This window comes from Egretta garzetta, unplaced genomic scaffold (assembly GCF_000687185.1).
Source record: "Egretta garzetta isolate BGI_Z169 unplaced genomic scaffold, ASM68718v1 scaffold32, whole genome shotgun sequence".
NCBI lineage: Eukaryota > Metazoa > Chordata > Aves > Pelecaniformes > Ardeidae > Egretta > Egretta garzetta.
In genome coordinates, this window is record NW_009259035.1 from 1,113,803 (window position 1) to 1,132,885 (window position 19,083).

General features: G+C 53.4%; 1 protein-coding gene across 1 annotated transcript; it reads left to right on the forward strand.

Annotated features, from left to right (window-relative positions):
* The first annotated feature begins 15,847 nt into the window (after positions 1–15,847).
* CLDN23 (claudin 23) lies at positions 15,848–16,549 on the forward strand. The gene has a single exon (XM_009634833.1). The coding sequence runs from the start codon at positions 15,848–15,850 to the stop codon at positions 16,547–16,549; it is 702 nt and encodes a 233-aa protein (XP_009633128.1).
* The last annotated feature ends 2,534 nt before the right edge of the window (positions 16,550–19,083 follow it).

The following is a 19,083-nucleotide window of genomic DNA, read 5'->3' on the forward strand; positions in this document are numbered from 1 at the left end:
TGTGATTCATCTGAGGTGCGAAACAGCACGGTAAAATTTTAATACAGCCTGAACATGATGTGACAGCGCTCAAGTGCCTTTTAAGCAGCCTGCCTGTCTCCAGCAACTGCTTTGAAGGCAAGAGCGCTTCAGTGCTGTGTGAAGAGCTTCAAAGAGAATATTTGGGACTGATTTTGACATGACTCAGAGAAGGCAGAAAGCCTCCAAACACAGTTCCCTCAAAGGATGAGCGCCAGGAAAGGAATGTGCCGGCTCTCACCCTGCCTCCCTGCTGGGGGCTGGCCCAGCTGGACCATATGGGAAGGCCTGGGAGGACCAGAGCTGCGTGTACCTATAGGATAGCTACCAAGTGCTGTGACCACATCCCCATCTCCACAGACTCCTGCAGGGAAGAGATTTCCCTGACCACTGGTGGTTATATTGCATGCTAAAAGCCCTGGGACCGATGGCCTGCCCTCCCTCCGCTGTGATTGCAAGGGCTGGGAAGCAGGGGAGGGTTCTCCATGCCCCAGCGTACATGCATTGATAGGAAAAGTATGAAAATAAGGCAAAACACTGGGGTTAGCCCAAACAGAAAGAGATGCTGATAGCACCCAAGGACTCCTCTACAGCCAGTAAATAAAAGGGAAGCAAAACTGGTGTCCCAGAAAGCGGGGCTAGGAGGTGAGTGAATGGGAAGAAACAACACAGGCAGAGGAGGGTACTTCCCAAGAGAGGCTTCGGAAGCCTCCACAAGCTCAGCCAACAAATATCCCTCAACTTTGCTGCTCTCCAGTGTCACACACTGTTCCTTGGCTCCCTGGGCCTTCCCAGACCTGTCAACAGCACAGCACTGCCCTCACGCAGGGGAATGCTCTGGCCCTGGAGACCTTCGAACTCAGGAACAGCAAAGGCCAAAGCAAGAAGCTGAGCTCTGCGTCCCCAGGCGTCCTGCCACAGGGCAGCTGGCAGCTTCTGGTGATCTTGCTTTGTCTCTGCTCCCACACCACAGGCAGAATGTCAGCTGAAAGCACCTTGTCCCGACTAGTGGGGATCTGCATCTATACTGAGCAGCTCTCACAGCTCCTTCCCAGACCATCCATTCCCACTGATCTGCCAAAATGACCCCAGTAGTACATGTCAGCCCAGGGCGGCTGGAAGGATGTTGGGAAGGTGCAGGCTGCAGCCCTGCATATCCTGTGCCATCAAGACAGGGACAGAGAAGCCACTGAGAAGAGGGTAGAGTAGGTTTGAGTTGGTAAAACCCCTGGGAGCAGCACAGTATTTGGCTTTTCTCTGCAAATTACACAATGCACCAAAGTAATCTGCCTCCTGAACCACCACAAAGAGGACTCAGAAAAGCAGGAATACTTTTCTTGAAAATGTAAAAGCAAATCACAACACCACCCCCTCTCCTCAGGATGGAGATCGTCAACGCCCTCCAAGGACAGTGCCAGCACACAGGGCTGGCAGGCAACAAAGTACAAGACCTGGCCTCCAAAACAGGGTGGCCTGACTCAAGCAAGGGGGAGAAAAGAGCCAAACCCAAGGTTGGGCAGCACACCTGTAGGCACATGGCTCACACAGGCTGGGAAGTGGATGGGCAAGGAGGCTGTGGAAGACAGGGAGAGCAACCCTCACACTTGGGAAGAAAGGACTCTTGACATCAAGGCTAAGCAGTCCCAATGACCACAGAGGGGATGTCTGGGGGAATTTGGGGCAGCTGACCTCTACTGCCCTGCAGAGATGAGCCTGAGAAGATCCCAAAGTGCACAGACCTGCACAGGGCTGAAGGGAACACGACCACTGGAGCCCTAGGTTTACATGAAGGTGGTGCAAGTTTTGAAAGCCATTTGGAGCCTAGAGCTACCAATGGAGAGGGATCAACCTGGTATCAAACTCAGGGTCACTTCTCACTCCAGAAGAGGCCATTCCCCTTCCCAGGGATACATTCATGACCAGGTTTCCCTGGTCTTCCACCTTCACTTAGCAGAACTAACATCGGTGCTGACACAGCCTGAGCCTCTGCACTTAATCAGAGCTGAAGTGCTTGGCCTGGCTGTCAGGGAGCAACAAGCGCAGAGAACACCCCACCCTAGGCTGCACTGAGCCCAAGAAATCCCAAAGGGGGGCTTATTTGGGGGAAAATCAGTGGATTTCAGAGCTGAGCTATATTTGCAAGAGATTCAGCAGACTGGCCTTCTGGGACATTTTCAAAATGAGAACTCTCCAAGTCAACTGGGAAGTGAAAAAGGCACGTGCATCAACCTTTCACCGGAGTTAGCCCCGAGAGGGAGCAGAGGCACCATCTTACCTGCAGCAGGGCTGTTTAAATGCAGTCATCAGGCACTCAGCCTCCAGCAGGACTGTGCCACCCCTAGTAACGTACCAGGAGGGTACCTGGGCTGAGGGTGAAGGTGGCTGTGAAATATAAGGGGTGTGAAAACACAGAAGCTCTGACATTTCCTTGCAGACATGCCTATGCTCATGGGTGTGTCAGCCGACACTAAGTGTGCCCATCAGCTAATTGAGTTTTACTGTTTTCTTAAATTGCAAAGACCTAATTTGCCTTCAGCAGTCTCCATTCTCCTGTGTAGTACTGCTGACTGCAACCTTTTAGGAGCAACAGACCTCCAGCAACCAGATAGGTCACCGTCTTGCATCATCCTGCCACTGAGAGAGCACAAACTGGGCATACAGAGTGGAAGCAAGGATGAGTAACCTGGGAGGAACACATGAATATTGTCTGAGCATCCCTGGCCAGATTCAATTCCAGCTGGCCTTTAGCTTTCCTAACTCCAGAGAGCAAGGTGGATTGAAAACTGGCTGAATGGCCAGGCCCAGAGGATCGTGATGGGTGGCAGGATAGGTGGCCTCCTAATTGGAGGCCAGTCAATAGCAGTGTGCCCCAGTGGCCAAAGCTGGGTCTGATCCTGCTCAATATCTTCATTAATGATATGGATGATGGGGCAGAGTGCACCCTCAGCAAGTTTGCTGATTTTTAAAAAAAAAAAAGGGAGGAATGGCTGATAGGCCAGAGAGATGTGTTGCCATCCAGAGGGACCTGGACAGGCTGGGAAGTGGGCTGACAGTAAATGAAGTTAAATGACTTCATGAAGTTCAGCAAAGAGAAGTGGAAAGCCCTGCACTCCGGGAGGAACGACCCTAGGCACCAGTACCTGCTGTGGGCCACTCAGATGGAAAACAGCTTGGCAGAAAAGGACCTCAGGGTCCTGCTGGACATCAAGTTGAACACGAGCCAGTAATGTGTCCTTACAAAAAAGGCTAACAGTACCCTGGGCTGCATTAGGAGGAGTGCTGCCAGCAGGCGGAGGGAGGTGAACCTTCCTTCTACTCAGCGCTGCTGAGGCCCCACCTGGAGCGCTGTGTCCCGTTCTGGGCTCCCCAGTACAAGAGAGAGATGGATGTACTGGAGAGAGTCCCACAAAGGGCTGTGAAGATGATGAAGGGACTGGAATCTCTCTACTATGAGGAAAGGCTGTGAGAGCTGGGATTGTTCAGCCTAGAGAAGGGAAGATTCAGGGGGAATCAGTTTATCAACACATACAAATACTTGATGGGAGGGTGTAAAGAAGATGGAATGAGGCTCTTTTCAGTGGTCTCCAGTGTTAGGACTGGAGGTGATGGGCACAAACTGAAACACAGGAGGTTCTATCTGAACATCAGGAAACACTTTTTTAATGTGAGGGTGATTGAGCACTGGCACAGGGTTGCCCAGAGAAGTAGGGCAGTCTTGATCCTTGGAGAAACCTTGATAGATGATGGGGGCCAAGTATTTGGAAGTCAGCTTTGCTGTGAGGGTGACTGAGCATTGGCACAGTTGCCCAGAGAGGCTGTGGAGTCTCCATCCTTGGAGGTATTCAAAAGCTGACTGGATGTGGCCCTGGGCAGGCTGCTCTATGCGGCCCTGCTTGACTTGAGGGATCTTGGATCAGATGAACTCCAGAGGTCCCTTCCAACCTCAACCATTCTGTGAAGCTCTAACCCTTCACAGGAGGGCACACATATGCCATGGGACCAGTTGTGCCAAGCTGGTTGATGTTGCTGGACAGCTCTGAAGTGGGGGCACAGCACCCCAAATGGAGTGGCAGAACCACTTGTTGAATGTTGTAGCCCAGGCTGTCTGGAGGATGCACCTCCAAGAAGCCACTTGGGACCTGAGGTCTGTAACACCTTACAGGCTTTCTGGCACAGAGGGTGTGATGGATAAGGAGACAGTCCAAAGAGACATACAGGTACAAGAAGGTACAGCCATGCTGACCAGATCCCCCCCCTTGAAACTCACGCAGAACTCCTAAGGAATTATGCCACAAATCCAAGATGACAAAATCTTCCTATTCCTTGGAGCACAATCTCTTGATAAGACTGTTGTGCCTCTTCCAGAACCCACAGTGAAGTTCCTACCTAAGAACACCTAAGGTCCATGAAGGCCATAATCATGACTCCAGCAGTGGCCAAAAAGCACAGGCACCTGAAGCCCTCCTGGTCTCCAGCAAACTTGCAGAGCTTCTTGGGCCAAAGCTGGTGTCTTTGGATTTAGTATTCCCAGATTCTTCCATGAATAACTCCAGCTTCCCCTGGAGCCCCTAGAAATTGTAGGAGGTTCTCCACAACATCCTACAGCAAGTAATTCTGCAGCTCTGTGCCAGGCTGGGGAGAGAACCGTCTCTTATTGCTTATTTTGAACCTGTCATTTGCTATCTTTGTTCAACACTGTCTAGATCCTAGTTCTTGTGGTTGGAAAGGCAGTGCACACTCATGCCCTCTTCAGCATACATGGATTTATCAACCTTTCTTGTACCGTCCCTTGGTTGTCTCCTCTTTCTTCCTCCCAGGCACTGCACCGGGCTGTTAGTGCTCCCCTGTGGAGTAGCAGCTCACAACGACCAGTGTGCAGGGACGAGACAAGGCACTGCACATCCGAATAATGCTGATGAGGAGACTGGTTTACAAGCAGACTGTCTGTCCCAGGGTGGGCATCACCTATGGAGAATGCTCATGCAGAGCATGGCAAGAGTCCCACCGGCACCGAAAGCAGACAGGGACCAGAGGCACCAGTTTGATCACTGCCAGGAATGTCAAGTGCAATACTGTCTGTCCCAGGGTGCGCATCACCTATGGAGAATGCTCACGCAGAGCATGGTAAGAGTACCACCGGCACCGAAAGCAGACAGGGACCGGAGGCACCAGTTTGATCACTGCCAGGAATGTCAAAACGCCAAGGTACTATGCCAGGTTGTAATATGCAACAGGCACAGCACCTTGGCCTCGGTACCAATTGGCTCTCAGAGCAGAGCAGAAAAAAAAAAAAACAGAGAGGGGGCTGGGAAGATATACAGTATGTTTCTGTGCTATCCCCTTTCCCAGGGGCTGTTTTTGCTAAGATAAGATTTGACCTCTCAAGAGCAGCATCAGACAAACCCAGTCCCCCTTGGTATTTTATCACTGGGCGATGATTTATGCAGCAGTCCAGGAACAACTCCAACCAAGGTAGAAAAAAAAGTAGGATCAGAACTGGATCCTGTTTGGCTTTGCAGCTGTATCTGACATCAAGTTGAACATCTCTCTGAAAGGTCAGCCCCGCAAGACAGGCCTGCTGGCATATTTTTGGGCTGGAGGCACCAGTCACCGACTGAAATTCAGTGTTATGCCAGACAAACTCAGAACAAAAAGGGAACCTCTGCCATAAAAAACCCCCACCTTCTCTAAAACCAAGCATCAGGGATGGGTACCAGACTCTTACTAAATGGAAGGGAAAGCCTCGGTCCCTGTGTGAGGTTTATAGCTGCTGACCTTGTCTTCTTGCTATGTGGGCCTATGCCCCTCATTGAGATGGACCAAAATGTGACCAGGAGCAGCTGCGTATATGGTGGGTAGAAGATTTTCAGAGCAGCTGAGAGCTGGAATTTGTGCTGTGAGTAAGACAAGCTCCTACAGAATGAGTTAGCAGATGTTTTAGGTGATTCATTGCCTTCTGATAACTGCCCATCTCCTGAGGCATCGCTGGCATGCAAAAACAAGGTAGGCCTGGGTGAATCAGAGGGCTGAGGGAAGAGTATCGGTGCAAGTTAGCAAAGACATGCACAAGTTTATTCAGGGATCAGGCTGTAAACTGCCATTGTTTTCCAAGGTCTGCAGTGAACTTCCTGGAAAAACTGGTCATCTTTGCTGCCAGATTTGGGGTGTGCTTTGGGAGCAAGCACCTTGCTCCATCTTCCAAAGGCAGGCGCTGGCGTGAAAGGCTAGGAGAGCCAGGCTGAGACATCCGTATGTGATACCTTCTGCCAATCCTCCAAAAAGACGTCCAGTGAGTCCTCTGTGCCAGGCAGCAAGAGGTAAGGTCTCACCGGTGCTGCCTGGATGATCCTGGGTGTCTCCAAAAGATGGGAGCACATTTTCTTCCATCTCCTGTGGGCCTCTAGGACATATCTCCAGATTCTTTGACCTTGGTTTCTCCACCGGGAAGCTAAGCTACCAAGCTGCCAAGAGTGTTTGATATCTTGAGCACCCAACGGGTTACTCCTGAGAGGCCAGATGAATGGCAAGGTCTGGAGGATGAAGGAGGGAGCAAGGAACTCAGTGCCAGCTCATACTTACATCACCACTAGCTTCTCACTTCAAACCGGAGGTCAGGCATTTGTCATGGAAGGAAAAGGAGCAGAAAACAGAGGACTTTGCAATGCAGCTCAGTGGCCTTATATATGTCCCAGGGCAAACTTTTTAATTATACCTTATCCTAATTACTGCTGTAGCAGCAAAAACAGCAAAACAACAGAACAGGCACCAGCACCCAGGGCAGTCCTGGACATGGGAAAGGATGCAAGCATTCCCAACCCTAGCTATTAAGTCCCCAATTCTGGTGCTCAGGAAGCTCAGCAACAAGCTTGCAAGTTCAGACATTTCAGTAAGGCTATTTCAAATGCAGCGGCAGGCCTGAGGGAGGAATGCACAGTCAGCTCTTCTGTGTGTGCTGTGTTTCCATTGTGCATACGAGTAACATGGGCCTACTTCACAGGGCACTAACCCACCAGCCCAATGAAAAAGAAAGGACTGTTGTGTCCAAGTGCAATGCAGATGTGCTCTTGACTCAGGGGAATAACCCAGCTTTGGTATGTATTGAGTACTTTCTTTTGCAGACCCATGGCAGCATCGTCTGGAAGAGCCCTCCACAGCCTCTGGTCCAACCTCCCTCGTGGAGCAAGACTATTGCCAACACTGATGCAGGCCAGACAGCTTTGTCTAACCAACATTCAGAAGCCCCCAAGGGCGGCAAGCCACCGCCACTCTGAGGACCTGTCCCAGAGCTGCCTCTCCTCTTGGGGGAGATTTTTTTTCCTCATGTCCAGGCTGAAATCCCAGTGCTGCAGGAGCAATTCCTTGCAAGCAGCTTTTTGCAAAAGGGAGAGGAGGGGAAAAGAGAAGAGCAGAGGACAGACCTGAGAATTAGCAAAGCTAAAATGTTCTCAGGTGGTCTTACAGTGAATTGGCTAGCTCTGTGCCCAGTGTTTGCCTTGCCCATGATTGCTTAGCAGCGAGAAGATAGCTTATATGCTGAAAAGCTAACGATGGATGTGAGAAGCAACTGTAGGAGGGTTGAGCAGAAGGACCAAGGGGCGGGCGATACCATCACAGTCGTTCATCTGAGGAAAGCAAATGGAAGAAACTGATGAGACTGCTGCCTTTTTTGCATTTAGCTTTCACATAAAAGTTGAATCTAGAGGTGGAAAAACTCACTGAAGGGATCGATTACCCTCCACAAACCACCAAGATAAAAAGATAACTAGCTGAGACTTTGCAGTCTCTCTCTTAGGCACCAAACCCTTGCCCTGGCATTTAGCCATGAGGATGAACAGAAAAGGGGTCAGGAAATGGGCCAGGATTGTGAAAGAAGAGGTTCACGAACTTCCAGCTAGGTGAAATGTGTGTGAGCTACAGCAACACTCATTATCAGAGGAGGAGCCGTCGCCAGTTCCCAAGCCAGGCTCTCCAAGAACTGCTGGAGGGCTGGAGCGGAACCAAGGAAATGGCAAAGAATGAGCACAGCATCCTGTTTAAAAGGCCTGAAGTCAAGTTATAGATCCATAATTCAGCGCCTCGAAAATCGACCTGCACAAAGGATTAATTCAGAGGCACCGAGGGGTTAATACGGGGGCTGAAAAGCAGACAACTGGGATTTCTTAAGAACTATTTTATACCAAACTATTTTAATTTCCTTTCTCAAAGATTTGGCAGATAAAGGGGAAGCAGCAGATGTGATAATTTTGATCTCCATAGAGGACTTTGTGTTATCCCATTCAGACCTCTTGTCAGAAAGGGAAATACCATCTAGATGAAAGGTGGATGTAAAATTGGTGCAAAAATAGCACATGAATCTGGGGAAAAAGAGCTATTGGTGGCTTACAGTCAGACTAGAAGGACCTATGCAGAAAGAAACAGCAGGAAAATGGTCCTGGCTTTGGCATTATTCAGTACTGTGGAATAGAGGCCACGCTACGCTGCCTTAGAAACATTGTGGATAATGTTAAAGAAAATGAGAGCAGAGGAATGCCAGAAAGCAGGTTCATCAGATGACCTTAAAGACCTGGCAAAGACAGGACTTGACATCAGTCAGGTGAAATTCAGTCAAGTCAGGTGTGAAACTCTTTGAAATCAGATCAATCCAACCCAAGGAAAGAATGAGATGTGGGATGAAATGGGCTACAAATGAGGCAGGGAAGCGTGCTAGAAGCAAGCCTTCCTCTGGTGGTGGGGAAGAGGACATATCACACGCTTTAAAGATGTTTGCATCACCCCATCACTGACCAAGTGTCAGCGACCACATAGGTGGCTGGCAGAGACAAGGGTGATGGGGCAGGCAGCTAGCCAGGGCCAGCTGCTCTCAGCACAGCTTAGCCTTAATGAACCTCCACCGGGCTGGGAATAGCGTTGGGTACCAAGTTGCCACGTGGCCTGCAGCTTATGCCTGCTTTGAGAGGGAGCTGATTCCTGAAGGATGCTGCGGCCAGCGAGTGGCAGGCTGCCCTGGCCACCCCCAGAAAAGGGCAGCCCAGCAGCCAGCTGCAAACACCTGGCCACCACAGCCAGATCAGTGAGAAAGTCCCATTTGAATGGGGCATGGGCCAACACCACCGGTAGAAACCTCTCCTATCTTCTGGGGCAAGAATGGTCAGGCCACCCCATCCTGGAGGCAAGACCACCATCCTGCAGCCCTCCATACTTTCTCAGGTGCCCCAAATCCCACCCACCCGTATGACAGCTTCCTGTTGTAACCAGTATTAGCGCCCCCCTCCCCGCTCCTCCCCAGTCTGTGAGTGAGGGCACCTAGCACATCCAGGGCCAAACGGCAGGCAATCCCATACCTCATGTGAGCAGCAAGTCCTGCCAGGCACTTTGTACAGGCAGTGGCACCCTGGGCATCCTCCTCGGAGTCAAGCAGTCTCTCTGAGCTTTGAAGCAGCCTGGCATTCTAGGGAACGAGAGGAATTCAATGACATTTCACAAAGAACTTTCTCACCCTGATGATTTAGCAGCAGCCTTTGAAATTCAACAGCAAAAAGTCCTCCAGATAGGGCTACCGGTGATGCTATTTACCCAGTGAATTTAATTGTTCTGAGAGGATAGGAACCATGTTCTCCCTCACTCTCTCTCCCCCCACAGCATGTAGGTCAGTGGCTTTTCAGCCAAGCACGTGTGTTTGAACATCAAAATGACAGGTCCAGGCAGCACACACTGCTTTGGGATGGCAGGGCTTGCCTGTTGTCCTCCCCAAGGGGGCACAAAGCTAGGAGGAAGCAGATGCTGCCAGAGCTGCAGGGCACAGCTCTAGAGGGGTGGGTTTTTTACCTTGGTATAAAAGGGAAGGCACAAAGTATCTAAGACTAACCCTGCTCTGCTTATACCTGTGCTTCATGTTCTCCATGGCTGGTGATTTCACTGGCTTTTCCATGCCAAAATCAATTAGTTTTGTCTCCACTGATATACTGACTGCCTTGCAAATATGTGTGGATGGTATCAGGCACATTGAAGGCGGGCTGTACTATGTGGATCTGACACCTCGCCAAAAAGAAAACTATTTTTCCTTTCATTTGCAAGATTTCTCTGACTAACCTGGAAGAGTCCTGTGCTTTCCTCCAAAGGGGGCAGGATCCTCCCATGGAGCAAAACTGGTCAGTCTGTTCACCAGCAAGTAACATGGGAGCCAGACGCAGCTGTCCTTCCCTCCAAAATGTCCATGTACTTTGCAAATACAGTGGAGGAACTTCCTATCATCAGGATGGAGGTCTCACCCCACCCGTGTTCTCATCCTGTCTAATATCAGACTAAAAAGCCCGCAGACTCGAAGTCCCGCTGTTTCTCAGCCACCAGAACAGGCGTGGGACACAGCTGACTCCCACCCAGGGCTTTTCTCAAGAGGAAAGGTTTAAGCAGGTCTTTTCTCCTGCAGCCTTGGCCATACGCCCAGTGGTTTGACCCACAGGGCTGACCAAACTGCTAGAAAATACATAAAGGCACGGTCATAAGCCATCTGCGCTTTGGTTTCAGGCCTTTCAGCCCAACGAGAGATCAAAGGACGTGCAGATGAGTCACGGTTACAGTTGAACCCCATCATGAAGCACTGCTCCTGCCTTGCCAGTTGCAACGTGTTCTGCACCCACGGGCATTGGCATTGCCCTTTAGCTCCCAAGCTCTGTGGCTGAGGAACTGGACAAACATGCAGTTTCTACAGCCAGACACAGCTTTAGCTGCTCTCTTCTCCCTGTCTGAAAAGGGCTGCACCTCCAAAACCCAGCACCAGAGTTTCAGGTCACCACTCTCAACTATTGTAGGATTTGAGTCAGACAAAACCAGAAATAGCTGCAAAAATGCTTTTTATATTATTCTCTGAACGGAAAGCAAAGACTCAGAAGCGGCACTGGGCAAACTGGCAGGTCAAGTGCATCAGTTTGGAAGTGAGGGAGTTTAACGGATGAGTGAATACCTGGGGGGCATCTAAGAAGGCTTTCAACAACTCATTCCCAGGATCTAGTCTGAATAGTGTTCAGAGTCACAGCTGGGCTGCAGAAAGAGTGGGAACAACCTCAGCACTCACTGATGGATTTACTGCTCCCTGCAGGCACAACAGGATGCTGTCCCCAAATTGCATGGGGTATGCAGGTCTCTCACACTGAGCTTGGAGCAGGGGGCGCTGCCAAGACTCCTATGGGCCACAGGCCTGAGTAGGATAAGCCACTGCTGGGTCACAGCCCCGGAGCGGGCCCTGCCAGCCCAGGCTTGCAAGCCCTTGCACACCCAACACATGCCCTGGTCTCCGATAACCCCTCTCAAGCGCATCCTCAGGGCTGCCATCACCACCATGACCAGTCTGGGGGCTGGCAGGTCAACGGGCAAACGGAAGGCTAATAAATCTGCTTGCAGAAGTGACGCCCCAAAGGCTGGGGAGCTGGGGCATGGAGCTGCATGCTGGGAGGCGACCACTGCTGCCTGCACTCTGAGGAGGACACACAGGCGTCTGTTCCACATTCAGCTAGAAAGGAGGACTGCAGACCCTGTCTTGCCCGGGGGCTCGTCCTTGGCCTCCTGGCGGGCACAAAGACAGCAGTGTGCGTGTCCAGGGAGGAAGCCGGGAGCTGGTCTGGGAGAAGCCCATTGCCACTGCAGCTGTTTGCACAATGCAGAGCTCGTCCCAGCTGCACTCACGCACTGCCCGGGCTGTGGCTTGAAAGCAAAGAGTCATCGGTGGGGAACCCTCATTTTGCACTCCTAGGAACTCCCCCAATCCAAATTTTAGAAGATGATGAAGCAAAACCATGTCCTTCAAGCCAGACACCTGCCTAACGAGACTTTCCTATGGAATAGAGATTGAGGAGCGGCTTAGACAACCAGGTCTAATACCAAAAAGCCCAGCGCAGGCTGTTTGAGCCATTCTGCTTTGCTCCCAGCCTGCAGGGATTCAGGGTTTCGACAGAGGGCCAAACACAGGTGGCTAGCGAGCCTGTCCAAGGGACTAGACCAGAGGAAATTGCAGATCCCCAAGTGCCCCCAGGGGCTGTTCCCAGCCAGTCCCCGTCTCCTACAGCAGGCAGGACACAGGGGGCTGCCAGGCTCTGCAAAGCAAATTCTCCTAAATTGAGAGAGAGGGCAAAGGATACGCAGCCAGGGTCAGGCTTTGTGCCAGGCACAGGGCAGCCCAGGAAGGCACAGCACATGCGCTGCCATTTGCCATGTCCACAGACCTGGCGGCCATCTGGCTTGGTGTCCAGCATGGGCCGAGGCCACTTTGAACCTGAGAAGTGGGCAGGTACCATATAACTTGCATGACACGCAGGCAGTACAGTGGTTTGCGGGGGTGGTGGTGGTGGTGTGTGTGTGTTTTGCCATATGCAACACAGGCAAAGCCCCAGGGTCAGTCAGATGTAAACAGGAATTACCAGCTGCAGGCTCCTGCTAAACAGCCCTGGCCCCAGCTCTTCCCACACACGGCAAACAGGATGCTGAGAGATCCTGCTGCTGCTGAGGACGAGCCCCACCACAGCGAGGGGAAGGGGGTGAGAGTAACCCCTTCACAAATACATGCCCTCCCCCCCAGTCTCAGTGTCATGAGATCAGCAGACAGCCTAGGGGCAGGGCTGGCTTCTCTCAAGAGCCATTTTTTGAAAACTCAGCTGGATCCCAGAGTCTGGATCAGACTAAGGTTCACAGAAGAAGTTTTAGAGACTCTCGTGTGCCTGTGTTCCCCAGGTATGGCCATTTCTGGCATCAGGTGTGACCCAAAAGCCTCTAGTCCTGTCCACATGGATCCTATGCTGAGCCACTGTCACCCAAGAGACACCAGTACTTGTCTAGTCTGGTGTCCTGTCACCACCAGCGGCTGGAAGCAGACACCTATGGAGGCAGGGAACAGGCTGAACACAGCAATGTTGCCCTGAATGCATTCCCAGCCTTCAATGATGCAGGGTGTCCACGGCTGAAAGCAGCAACCCGACACTCAGTAGCCCATCATGGCTTTCTTTTTTTTAAATTAATTTAATCAATCTCAGTCCTGCCCTGGATCTTTTCCAGTTCCAATTAGCTCAAGGCCTTCTGCTGCTCCTCCAATTTACAAAGGAGGGTTAAAAATTAATAATAACAAAATGCAAGCCAATTCAACCAGGCCTGGGTAAAGTTTCCATCCTGTTCTTAAAGAAGTGACTTTGCCAAGGTAGGAAAAACTAAGTCACAGCCCTGGAGAAGTAGGAAACACCAAGTAAGGTAGCTCTCCCCACCCAGCAGCTAGGGAAGCATGGGAAGGAAGGCAGTTTCAGCCAGACCATTTTATCTCTGAGACCAGATGGCTTTAAATGCTTCCCCAGAGCTTGGAAAGGGCCATGCTCTGCTTTGAATTGCTTTTCATACCACCTCATTAGAAAGTAAAAGGGAAGAAATGAACAATCTATAACTTTGTGGCATCGGGAAACAGCTCTGTTAATCCCATTTCCTTCTCCGAGCTTACTCAGGGCAGGTCACCCAGCATCAGGGCCACATCACCTAATCTGCTTATTGTTGCCCCGCAATCAGGAGCCTGGGCACCAGCCCAAATCACAGATGCATCCTCCTGGGCATTATTAATAAATTGCAAAGGCCCAGGTTGTTAAACCTGACCCCAGTGCTTAACTGCGACGCTCCCAGCACCCAGCTTCTACTTGCTGCTGCAGATCCAAGCAGTGGCCACCTCCCAAACCCAAGCCTGTGGGAGCAAAAGCAAAGAGGGGCAAAGCATCGCTTGGGGACCAGATGAGAGGAGAAGGAAGGTGCTGCAGGGAGAGGCACCCGAGGGCAGGCACTGCAAAAGCCCAGGGTGGGGGCATCTGCGGCAGCCCTTGCATCCTGAGCACAACAGGCCTCTAGGTTTCTTGGCCTGTCTGGGGAAAAACATGGGCAAATCCGACACAATGCAGAATTTCACCCTCTCTAGCAGGGCTGGCACACACCCGACCCACACATCTGGGATGGGGAGCAAAGCCCTGGCCAGCCACTCCAAGCTGGCTCCCACCTGCTCACAGCTACAGCTCAGCCTGGCTGGTCCACAGGTGACCACTGCTTTATCTGCCAGCACTGCCACCTTAGTAAAGCCTCCTGAGCTTGGGAGGAGCCAAACAGCACTGACAGGTCTTCATCCATGGCACCCAGCCTACCATGCCACCCAGCTTGCTACCAGCCCCTTCCTCCTGCCTCCCTCTCCCCCAGGAGGACTACGTCTTCTCACAGCCAACCTTCACCTCATGTCCAAATGGACAGGAAAATACAGCCTCCTGCGAGAGTCAGGACTAGAAGACTTCAGGCTCTTTTAGTGCCCGCTCCCATCAGGGGTGTGGGTCCAGTGGCAGAAGGCAGCCTTGAGCTACTTGTCAGACAGGCAGCACTTGGTGTGTTGCTTGGACCCACAGCTCCAAGGGCAGTAATGGGCGGCTTGGCCAGAAGTCAATAGCTGGAGCAGGGAAAAGTTAAAAAAGTTAATGGGACAGAAAGAGAATGAGCAATGCCTAGCTTAGTTTCTCAGCTGAGGAGTGCCAAATTTTAGCAAACTACTAGCTGTGTACCACAAAGGCAGGGGTGCCCAGTCTGGAGCTACGCACAGCTGGCTGTCAGCATTGCTGCCCTGCAGACACAACTGGGGACATGAGCCAACCCACCCTTGCCTTCCGGCTGGGCTGAGATCCAGTGACCAACAGCTCTGCCATCCATCCCCAAAATGCACTGGCACCCACAGAGCAGAAGGGCTCGGGGGGGGCACTTGGGGAAGAGCTGTAAGACTGATGAGCAGGGAAGGGAGCCGGGTAGCAGCTGGCCCAGCACAGACCCACCCAAGTCCTCCGGGTGGCCAAGGCCCCAACAGCAGTAGCGCAAAGATGCTGTGGGGCACGCATGCAGCCAGCCCTCCAGATCAGCTGGGGCTGCTCATCCCAAATTAATCCAGAGAGGATGCTGCCCTCTTTTGGACTCAGCATGACTGACAATTTCAGGGAAGTTTGGAGACGCCCAAGACCCATGCTTTTTGGGGCTCAAAACACCACATTGAGGTTCTCAAATGTGGTGACTTCCCATACCTGTCCCAGCAGACATCCCAGGGGCTTTTCCTGCCGAGAGCCAGGCTTCTGTGCCTGCGGGTGGCCTCCGAGCGCAGCCTGGGAAGGGAAGAGCAGGGCCAAGCTCAGGAGCCGTCCCTGAAGGACTGGGAGGTGCTTGCTGGGATGAAGAGCACGAAGATGAAGGCCAGGGGCTGGGAAGGTCTCCTGGGCAGAGGGAGGACGACAGGGTCCTTACCAACTGTGAGAGCTGCTAGGACTTCATCTTAATTAGTGATTTTTGTAAATTAATTCAGTTGATAGTAAAATAAGTTCACAGTCAGTTTAATTAAGTGAGCCGTAACAGGGTCCTGCACTTCCCCAGCAGGGAGGGGTAGGGGCCAAGCGCTGCTGAGCCCCAGGGTGACGCTGAGACGCCTCAGTGCCACCTGAACCCTGGGGGTGGCCAGCTGCCCCCGGCATCCCAGCCCCACTGCTACAAGGGGAGAGCAGAGGCCAGAGCTGCAGCAGTTCCGGCTGGCTCCTGGAAGGTGCTGCTCCCCTCCCAGCGCTCGGGCTGGGCACCGGCCAGCCCTGCCTGTGCCGGGCTCCTCCCTGCCTGCGCTTCCTCCTGCCGTGGCCACCCTCCCTCCTGCCTGCACTGAGCAGCCCTGGGACACCCAGTGCCACCTCTGCCTGGGTGACGGGCAGCAGCAGTGAGCCCCTGCACCCCCGGAGCCCCCACAGACGTCTCTGCATCCAGCAAGCAGGAGGAGACCGGAGCCCGCTTCACCTACCTCCCTGGCATGCGGACACCAACGGCGATGATCGTGGGGCTGGTGCTGTGCCCCTGCGGGCTCGTCCTGACACTCACAGGCACGCTGGCACCCAACTGGAGGCAGGTGAGCCTTATACCCAACCAGCCCACTGACCTCATCTTGGAGCAGGGCATCTGGGACATGTGCAGAGAGCAGCAGAGCACCCATGACCGCCACTGCGGGCAAGCTGATGAGCTGGGCTACTTTGAGCAGGTGCCCGTGCAAGTGGCCCAAGGGCTGATGCCAACCTCACTGGTGCTCACCCTCCTGGGCTTGGTGGTGGCTGCCCTGGGGGTTCGCTGCTGGCAGGACCAGCCATGGCACCTTCTGGCCGGCATTGCAGGGCTTGTGCTGCTCCTCTCAGGGCTGCTGAGCCTCGTGCCTGTCTCCTGGTACACCCATGAGCTGTGGGCACTGCCCGCACCAGCTAGCAGCACGCTGGTTGTAGGCTACAGCTTGGTGCTGAGCTACTTGGGAAGCTGCCTGGAGATCCTGGGGGGGCTGGCCCTCGCCCTCAGCTTCCACCATTGCTGCAAGGACTGCAGGGCGCCCAAACTGCCCCCCAGCCCCGTGCTGGAGGCTGGGCCGTGTTCCACCGCTGGGGCTTACTGCAATCCCTGGGACGTGCTGGAGGATGAGCGAGATGGACGATGCTGGAATAGCACCCTGCCTTGTGACGCCGACTTGTAGCCCCAGGACAAGGACAGCTGTGGGCATCGGCCAGCCTGGCACCGAGAGCAGCACTGGCTCCCGCCCCTCCAAGCCATGCCCTTCTCCTGGAGCACCTCAGAGCAGGCTGGAAAAAAGACCAAGGACCTGGCTTGAATCTCTGCAACATCCTCAGAAGCCTGCTGTGCTCCAGGTTCCACAACTGTGCCAAAGCCACGCAGGGTTGAAGACCAGCCCTGGCTCCAGTCCCTCCATGCAGCTTTTAGCTCATCCTCCTGCACCATGCACAGCAGCTTGGGCAAAGGCAGCTCCGGTGTTCCCATGTGAGCAAGGTACAGGCTAGCACTGTGTAGCCTTCAGGGCTGGGAATAGGGGAGGGGAGCACCTCCCACATGGTCTCTGCTCAACTCAGGGCTGTGCAAACAGCAAAATAAATGAAGAGGAACGTGTCTGTGCTGTGGGATGGTTATGGGCTTTCTGCCAGGCAGGCTGGGCTGAGAGCCAGTGGGCACAGCTAACCCAGCTCCCCCATGCTTTGCCTGAAGCAGGGAGGAAAGGTCTGTAAAAGGGGAGAGGTAGCTTTTATAGCACCTTCCTCAAGGACTTTTCCCCCACGGTCAAAATCAGCTCTGAAAGAGGTTTCTCCTTCCTCGAGCACAGCCACTTCAGGGGAAAAAAAATAAAGAGCTCACAGGGAAAAAAAAATAGCGTATATTTCCCCTTTCATCATTAGCTTGGGCTGAGGCAGTAAAACTGGTCTCACTGGTTAGTAAGGGACACTGGGGAGGTCAGAACTGCACTACAAAATCCTGCTCGGCACCCTGCATAACAGGGCAAGAGCCAAGCCAGCTTCCTTGCAGAGCTATTCAGCCAGATTTCTACCCCAGGTGAGCCCAAAGCACCCTGGTCAGCAAGCTAAGCCTTGCTGTGGAGGGACAGTGGATCAAGATGCCTTAAGCGTGGTTAAGGGATGGTACAGGATGCCCCCTGCAGCAGGGAATCAGATTCAGGTGGCTCAGAGTGTGTTGGGGCTGGAGACTTCCTGAAAAAAAACTCCCAAAGCTTTATGCTCTGGACTGTTAAGTTCCACAGAGCTTAGAGATCTGGGAGGAGCAAACCAACCTCCCCTCCCCAGCCCACACACAAACCACAATGGCACCAGAGATGCTGCACAACGTTCCTTTATGAAAATACAGTGTCAGGGCGAGATGGTACCTTCCTCAGTGGGGCTGGCAGCTCCTGCAGAGATCACACACGGGTGCATCAGGGATGAGTCTGAGCCAGCCTCCCTGGGCCCACCCCACACTTTGGCACAGGGGCTCCAGCCATAGGCAGAGCAGGACAGCCCCTATACCAGCCAGACTCCAGGCACCCTCAGGTCTTGCCCCTCTCCCCCAGCAGGAGGGCAGAGCTTGCCTCAAGGGCAGGCACCATGGCAGTGCTGGGCCTGGGGAGGGATCTGTATATCAGGGCAACCTTGGGGCACCCCAGGGTGGCGGAGGGGTCCCTACCAGGGCCTGCTCTGGATGCTGCTCACCTCTTTCCCATCATAAGCTTCATTCACAAAGGTATCACTCTTGGGTGGAAGCTCTTCCTCCTCATCATCCTCTTCCTCGGGGTCACTTTCACGGTGGTACAAGGTCAGCACTCTGGTGGAAGCAGTGCTTGAGGTCCTGGGGAGGGGAAAAAAAAAAAAAAAAAGTACACTGAGGATAGCATAGCCATCTTCTAGTGATGAGGCAGATCCCAAGGTCCTGCCACAACCCCCAGTAACAGCCCACTTGGGTGATGGGGGCTTTCTATGTAGCTCAGGAGGGCTCCAGGACACCACGCTGTCCCTGGGAAGCGACACCCTGTCCTTCTCCATCCCCAGCTGTACCTGGCCCAGCCCAGCCCAGCCCTGGAGCTCACCTCCTCCGCCTGTCCCGCCTCCGCATGTAGGCCAGGGCCCCTACAGCAGCAGCAGCGAGCAGGAGGAGCACGGCCACCCCCAGGGCAATAGGTCCTGCAACAGGCTGCACCTCTGCCTCTTCGCAGTAGTCACCACGATAGCCCAGGGCGCAGTGGCACGTCACTCGCCCAGCCTCAATGGCACAGTCCCCACGCAGGTTACACGTCTCGCTGCTGCACGGCACAGCCCCCAGCACCTCCTCAGTGCTGGGGTGTACCAAGAAGGGCTCTCCATGCTCCTGGGGGCCAGGGGCTGCGGGCAGGCTGGGACTGGGCTGCCAAGGTTTGGGTGCAGCTGTGGGTAAGGCTGTTTTCTGTTCTTCCACATGGGATATTCCTGATTGTACCACCATGGGGACTTGCGTCCTCAACTCCATGGAGGGGCCTGGAGGGATGGGCGTACATCAGCAGACACCCAGGTGACACCCCCTTTCCCAAACTGGGGGAGACTGGGCAGGACCCCCCTGTGCCCAGCCAGGACCCCTGCACACCCCGGCTGTGGGCAGGCACTCACAGTCAGACTCATCGGAGCCGTCAAGGCAGTCAGGGCGCCCATCGCAGACCTGCTCTCCAGAGATGCAGCCCTGGAGGTCAGGGCAGGCCTG